The sequence below is a fragment of the Rhododendron vialii genome, chromosome 6a (assembly GCF_030253575.1).
Source record: "Rhododendron vialii isolate Sample 1 chromosome 6a, ASM3025357v1".
Lineage (NCBI taxonomy): Eukaryota > Viridiplantae > Streptophyta > Magnoliopsida > Ericales > Ericaceae > Rhododendron > Rhododendron vialii.
This window is the reverse complement of record NC_080562.1, coordinates 10,798,356-10,806,096: the sequence shown is the minus strand read 5'-3', so window position 1 is coordinate 10,806,096 and position 7,741 is coordinate 10,798,356. Positions and strand designations below refer to the sequence as shown.

At 36.9% G+C, this 7,741-nt stretch overlaps 1 protein-coding gene across 2 annotated transcripts; it reads right to left on the bottom strand.

Moving 5' to 3' along the window:
* Positions 1-3,421: 3,421 nt before the first annotated feature.
* Positions 3,422-7,415, bottom strand: LOC131331394 (transcription factor bHLH143-like). 2 transcript variants are annotated; one of them, XM_058365316.1, is made up of 4 exons: positions 7,249-7,415; positions 5,665-6,367; positions 5,359-5,528; positions 3,422-5,258 (listed from the first exon to the last, which is right to left on the bottom strand). In XM_058365316.1, the coding sequence occupies exon 4, from the start codon at positions 5,239-5,241 to the stop codon at positions 4,162-4,164; it is 1,080 nt and encodes a 359-aa protein (XP_058221299.1). In that variant the 5' UTR covers positions 5,242-5,258; positions 5,359-5,528; positions 5,665-6,367; positions 7,249-7,415; the 3' UTR covers positions 3,422-4,161. The 2 variants fall into 2 exon arrangements, with proteins under 2 accessions (XP_058221299.1, XP_058221298.1); XM_058365315.1 differs by having other exon boundaries at positions 5,366-5,528; positions 7,249-7,414.
* Positions 7,416-7,741: the final 326 nt, after the last annotated feature.

Below are 7,741 nucleotides of genomic sequence, written 5' to 3'. Positions count from 1 at the left end.
TGTTCAGAAAAATTTGTTCAGTTGTCAATTTTACGTCAAATTTTTATTAATTATTGATTCGTCACAAAGAAAAAATTTGAAAAAATAAAAATTCATGACTTCTATATAAATATTTTTGAAATATCTAAGAAAAAGTATAAAATATACAAAAGAATAATTCACAAAAAACTTGACGTAAAACAAAAAAAAATGCTAAAAACATTTAAGTAAGGACAAAATAGAAAGACAAGTTGAATTTTTTTTTGTAAAACGAGGCCTGATCCCTGCACTATACCGGCAATCAGAGCACCGAATTGGAGTGACCAATGCTAGAGATACAATTTCAAAACAAAATGCACGATACAACTGTGTTTAGAACTGTTGAATGCACATGGGCCTACATATATCTAACGACTCCGAACATAGTTGTAATTAGAGTTGTGTTCGTAGACTTTTTGGATTAGACTATTCATTGTTTAGACTTGGGAAAAAAACTGTAATAGTCTTTGTAGTTAAGTGTTTGTGTCAATTTGATCCATGTAGTTATAATTGGCTCGATTTACACTCTGTACTTTCCATTTTGTTTCAATTCGGTCCAATTACTAACTTCCGTTAGTTCTTTAAATAACAAAATCATATGGTCCCCTTTTTTGGGGTTAAAAAAGACCCGTTCGGCTAAATAAGCCAATTTTCTTATTTTTTGTCCTTATTCAAATTTTTTTTCGTATTTGTTAGTTTTTCGTTAATTTTTCGAATTAGGTTATGACATGGTAAATTTGGAACTGAGTTTATATAATATTCTGACTTTTGGACATGGTTATTTATCATGTTGTGACTTTTGGATCTATATCATTTTCTGACTTTTGGACATGGAGAAATATGCATTTTCAGTACTATGCAGAAAAATAAGGCATCTTAGTATTTGTCCACAAGTTGAACATGTAGACAATATCAGTGGTTATGATGCCTCATAACTGATCATAAAAATGCTGAATTCGATGGCAACTTTTTGAAGAAAATTATAACCAAATTTTTTCCCAAGTGCCTCCTTATCAATGGAGAATGGAAGAATAAGCTGTGTTTTGGTTCAGATATATATTAGGGCAAGGGGAATAAGTAACCCTATTTAGCTAAATAAGCCAACTGGCTTATTTTTTTGTCCTTATTCAAATTTTTTTCGTATTTGTTAGTTTTTCATCATTTTTTTTTGGGAATTATTGCATCGTCATAACAAGAGGAATCTAAAAAGTAAAAAATTACGATCAAAACCTAATTTTTTTGAATAAAGACAAAAATAAGCCAATAAGCCAAATTTTTCATCTTTATTCAAAAAAAATTAGATTTCGATCATAATTTTCTACTTTTTAGATTCCTCTCGTCATGACGATACAATAACCCCAAAAAATTGACGAAAAACTAACAAATACGAAAAAAACTTCAATAAGGATAAAAAAAATAAGCCAGTTGGCTTATTTAGCCGAACAAGTCTATTTTAACCCCCAAAAAGGAGGCCATATGATTTTGTTGTTTAAAGGACTAACGGCGGACTAACGGAAGTTAGCAATTGGACCAAATTGAAACAAAATTAAAAGTACAGAGTGTAAATCGAGCCAACTATAACTACAGGAACCAAATTAACACAAATACTTAACTACAGGGACTATTTCAGTTTTTTTCCCTTTAGACTTTTATCTCTAAACTAGATCTAAGGAGAGCAACCATTTTTTAGTGTCGGTTTTCATCATCACCACAAGCCTCTTAAGAAACACTTTTGACCATTTTTTTGACTCCTCGTCTTTTATTTTTTTATTTTATTTTTTTAAGAGTCATTCGCCGTATTTTATGCATACACTACTTGATTTTATAATTGTTTTACGATTATTCTAACCTCCGTCTAAATGGTGTGGGGTAATAGTAGGCTTGTTAAGGGACCGGATTCGATCCGAATCTGATAAGACTTGAATCCGATCCGAATCCGATAAGACTCGAATCTTATAGTGGTAATCTGAATAGAAAAAATCGGTTCCAATTCGAAAACTTTTTTACTTCAAAAAATTTAGCAAAAAAATATTATTTTACAAAAAAAATAAATTTAAAAATAAAATACAATTTCTTAAGCTTTTTTTTTTTCAAAATAAAAAATTTACAGTTTTTTTAAAAAATAAAGTTCGGATTGGATTGATAACAGATTTAATCCAATCCATCCGAATTCAATCCAATCCGTATTTGGATTACCGGATTCAGATTATCGGATCGACGTTATCGAATTTGGATTGGATTCGGTCCATTGACAAATCTAGATAATATGTAAAATGTGCATTGATATCCGAGAAAAGGTGTATGAATATATATAAAAATGTATTAATATCCATGAGATGTGCATTAATATCAGAACTTATTTAAAATTATAAGCATATTATCCTCCACCCAGTGGGACTAGATAGAGGTTAGCAAGACCGACCTTAATTTTGATCCTTTATTTCTTTGTTTTTGGGCCTGTAGTCCTTAGTTTCCAAAAAGACTAATGATTACTATAATCCTCTGGTCCTCTGGATTGGGCCTTTGGGAGATCCCAACCATAAATCCAGTAAGTTTTTCTGAACTGGGCCTCGGGAGATCCCAACCATAAATCATCAGCATAAAAAGTTTTCGGTTTTCAATTACCCAATGAATTGCTTATGAAGGTTTTCGGTTTTCGGTTTTCGCTTTGATAAAAGGAATCGTTCCTTTGTTACAACTCGTTAACATCAACCATGCAAAAAAATATGTTGAACGGATAACATATGATCCCAGCACATTTACCTTAAAATAAATTACTACTTCTAATTAAACGTACGACTTTAATGTTTTCAATAAAAATGTATCCCACAATTATAATGATCACAATCCAGTATGCATGATTATTAACATGATGCAAGTGTTCTTGACAAGCGTTGCCAGATGAACGGTCCCAGTCACGAAGTATAACCAAACAAAACCCGCAAAGAACTCAACGGACGGTCCTGTATAAAAAATGTGATCACAAATTGAACCAAGACAAATTCAACTGGGGATCCTGCTAACCCTCAAAGGTCAGTATGTGGATTGTTTTGGACGGTTCGGAGGGGTACAACACCCATGCAAAGGTCAGCAGGATCCCCGGGTTGGGACACATTCCAGTTTTTCATTGCCTTCTTTTCTGTTTTTGTGCTGCAACAACTCATCCATTCATCTCATGCAAATGAAACCCCAAAAACCAAATAATACAACATTGAGGTCCCCTCATGAGGCCGTCAAATTTGCAATCACCAATATAAAAGCACAACTTGCTGTCTCCCATCATAAATACATGCATGCGACGTGAGTACATAGACATACAGACACCAGCAATAGCTCCAAACAAAGGCATAGAATTGCATATCCAAAACAACACACCAACATCATCAATACCCACAAAAGCCACTAATAAAGTTTTCAGCTCAAATAAGATTAAACAGCAGAACACCAAACATACAATTAACACTTGGATATCTCTTTGAAAACGCGAAAGCAGTCAGAGAGGGAGTGCTCCACACAGTGGACTAACGCGAATGACAATGCTTCAATTCGGTCGAAGGAAGAGAAGCAGTAGAGTAAAGCATGTTTGGCGGATGGTCCATTGAAAGACCTAAAGAAACTATACATGACACAGAGAAGTGATCACTTCTCACACTTTGCTGGAATAGAAAGGCAAATCCCACAAAGAACATACCACGTAACTGAAAATAAAATGCGCGAAAAGTGAGGCTTGAGTCCCAAAGAAAGCATCGAAGCGTGCACTCTCCCCTACTTTAGGTTATTTTCTTGACGCAGTTTTCAGATCGACAAGGCTTTCCTCAATGAACGATGAGGTTCTTTTATCTTCACTCAAAGCCAAGATGGCAACTACCAATTCACTGCCCTTTATGGCCACCAATATGCTAATATATCTCTAACAGAGAGAGGAGAGAGTACACAAACCAAAGCTACCACCGAAATCATAGGACAAACACTTCAATACGGCTCAAAGCTCTATCCACAACCTCCAGTTTTCACTTCTTCATATATAGACACATCTCGTTATTCTGCACAGCACCATAAACACCTTTAATCAAGGTAGAACTCCTAAGAACACCACGTACACAACTTACTTATAAATTATAATGATATGAGAACAAGTACATCTCAGAGCGTATCAACCCCCAAAGCCTTGGCTTTATACTTCAAGGATCTCAAATAATCAATAGCTTCATCCAGAATCCGAATTGCATCTTTTCCCTCTCCCCCAGGAATTATGCTCTGCAATATATCCACCGTCTCTCTTATTTTATCTTTCCTAGACCTCTTGTTGCCCGACAATGATCCAAATTTGCCCAAGCCCTTATTTTTACTATTGGCACAACTAGATTCAGCATCATCTTCCAAATCAAAGCATATTTTGGACTTAACAGAGGTTGCAGTGTCCATGAGCGGTTCCACCTCACAACCTCCATCGAACAGTTTCCTCCTTTTGGTGGGCCCTTTAGAACTCGCAACTTCTTCACTTTCCTCAAGCAATTCCTGTTTACCATCATCTGTCATTCCGCAAGGCGAATGACCGGTGCTCGCTACTTCATCATCTTCAGAAGAAACCCCATCATCATCATACTCATCATCATCTGAGTAAAGTAAAGCATTTATTTCCTCAGTGTCTTCGTGATACATCTCACTTCCCGTATCATCTTTTTTATTTTCATAATATTCACAAGTCAAAATGGGCTCTAGGTGCAGCCTGGTCTCTCTTTTGGTTCCAAGCCCTACGTTGTTCAAATCAAAAGCACTGTCGAGTTTTGGGCCAAAAGTAGTGGCGCACTGGACAGGGGAACTCCCAACCCCAGGGGTAAACATGAGGGTTGTTTGATCGCCTGACTGATCAAACACAAGGAACCTCTTCTGAGCACACCCAGCTTCTGGATTGGGACCAGAAGAGAGTTTTTCTTTGAAAATGGAGCTTGGAGCAGGCGTGAAGGCCTGACGGAATCGAGGTAAGCAATAGAACCATCCTTGAGGTTCGTTCAGCTGTTGACCCGCATTAAAATGTGGAACCCCGGAAAATGGAAACACTGGAGCATTCTCCTTCGTGAGAAGGACATTAGGGCAAGGGCTCATATGAGCAGGGATAGTATTCTGCAGCCCAATGTCGAATGGAGTGCCCATGGCGTTCAAATTGGGTGATTGACGATCAGAAATCTGGTGACGAAACCAGGACCCAAAGTCGTTTTCCATCCAACCGCAACAATCACCTAAAATCAAGAAAACACAGCACAGAAAATTACACAACTATCAGAATACGTAGAGGAAATTTTTGTAGTTAAGTGGAAAGATAGAGAATATGAAACATACCACTTACCAGTACAACAGAAGTTGTAGATTACTGATCACTGATTACTTGATATTTTTCTTCCAGGAACAAAGAAAAGAACTAAAATAATCCAGCTTAACTTGAAACACAAATGCGTGGGAAACTAATCGACCTACGTTACAGGCTTAAGCAAGTGACGAAAATATTCAGCCTGCAAATGCCCAACAAACAGAATAGAATAAGATTCTCCACCATCAAAAGATACATAAGGCATCTAAGATAAAGACAGCGAAAAAAGGAAATAAAAAGAAACTCCAATATGATTTGAATCTAATTCTTCCAAGTACCTGGCAATCCTGCAGAGGTTGAAAGCATGCTATGACTCTGACTATAATGGTTGCACTACCAGCAATCCCGCTCTCGTGTTTCAGTGCACGAAATCTTGTTTGGCTCGCTGCTTGGCACACCATAACTACAACTTCCCCCAACCCTTTCTTATCTAAACAACACCGCTATCTTCGACGAAACGAGAATCAACGCAAAACCCACAACTTCACAACCCTTCTTATCGAAAACAACACAGCTATCGAGAATCAAAGAAAAACCCACAACTTTTCACAACAGTTCTTACCGAAACAACACCGCTACCTTTGAATAAACAAGAATCAAAGAAAATGCCAGCAAGGATTGAACAGAGGTACTAAGGAAAAAGACCAGTGATTGACTGGATTAAATGTAGAGATTATAGATTCAACAATGAAGCAGGGAATCAAGAGAGGTTCAGCTAATCCAGCGGACGTAGCAGGGAATGACAACAAACAGATTGGATCCCATGGAGGATTAAGAAGGTATTGACAAAAAGGGCGAGTTAAAGGGTTTGTGTTTGAATTGATTTAAGGGTATTGCTACAGAATAACGCGACAGTACAAATTCAAGGAGACTACTTTCCGGAAAACATCAACTGAGAGAGAATACCACCGCATGCTGTTCCAATAATCCGATCGCCACGACTATTTTTGAAGTCTTCACCTCGCCACCTGTTCCAAATACCTGCAAGGGTTACACATATCAGGCATATGTATACATATACGTGTGTGTTTACACAGTACACATACGGATGCAAGAGGGAATGAAATAGATCTAACTGAAAAAAGGATATTTTCCCTGGTTGTTTGCTGAGAAAACGAAGGAAAAGAAAATATATATGATTTTTTCCCCTAAAAGGTTGAATTCTTTACACAAAATTCCCCAGGGGAAAAAGAAATTGAATTCTTCCAAAAAACTTCCCATCAACAAAAAAGTTGAATTCTTTACACAGAATTTTAAAAACAAAAAAAAAAACTGATATTTTCCTAAAAAGTAGAATTCTTTACAGAAAATTCCCAGGGAAAAAAAAAAGTTTTTAAAAAAGTTTGTGAAAAGTATTCTGCCGAATATATTGTGAAAATACCAACCAAACTGAGATCTCTCTTATTAAGCAAGAAAAAACAGCTCAAGAAATCGATGACTTAATTTGCTTCAATAAAATTGGGCTTTGTGTAATTTGAGAACCCTGATAATGGTAAGAAAAAGAAACTAATATCGCTGCCTAATTCTTCTAAGGAACCGAAAGCTGGAGAAAATTCCAGGATAAAACACAAAAATAAATACGGATCTAAAATAAACCAATGAACGAGAAGAAAAAACAAAGCAGAAGGGCTCAAGCAAAACTAACAGCCCTTTGGATTGAATGATTTGGTAAGAAAAGAAAAGAAAGTAGTAGGGTTTCTCACCAATACCTCACTTGGATCGAGTAATTTGGTGAGAAATGGTAAGAAATGTAGAAGAAGATGGAGGAGAAAGCGTTGTTTCTCATCACAGCCTCAAAGGGACAAAATAATAAGCATAGCTAAATATCAAGACAGGAAAAGATCGAAAAGCTACGAACTTACAATGAGAGCTAACCAAGAAGCCGAGAAATCGAAACCCAATTCCAATAGATTATCCTCAGAATTTCCAAGAACGACGAAAACCCAGATCCAATTGCAGGCTTTGCAGCTAGAGAGAGAGAGAGAGAGAGAGAGAGAGAGAGCGCACAGTCAAAGTGTTGAAGATAAGGCGAGAGTGGCGAGTGCACGCACTATATAGAAGAACGAATTGACATCAATGCCCCTTCTAGCTCGTGTGGTGGTGGTGGTGGTGGGGCCTCTAGTCTTGTTTTCATACGTGCGGAACGCACGCTTGGAATTACAGTTCAATCAATGACTATTTACATTTAGGCGTATAAACGGTATCACCACAAACACTTACACAAATGCATATACAAAAACACTCACATGTGCCGTGGGTCTCACATACATTGAAGGTGTGAAGTGTGTGCGGGACTCACAGTGCATATGAGTGTGTTTGTGGTGCTAGAATGATTGATATAGATACAAGATAACA

What these genes read in the sequence shown, in the direction of transcription:
- LOC131331394 (XM_058365316.1), bottom strand. Translation starts at nt 5,241, where the DNA reads ATGGAAAACGACTTTGGGTCCTGGTTTCGTCACCAGATTTCTGATCGT.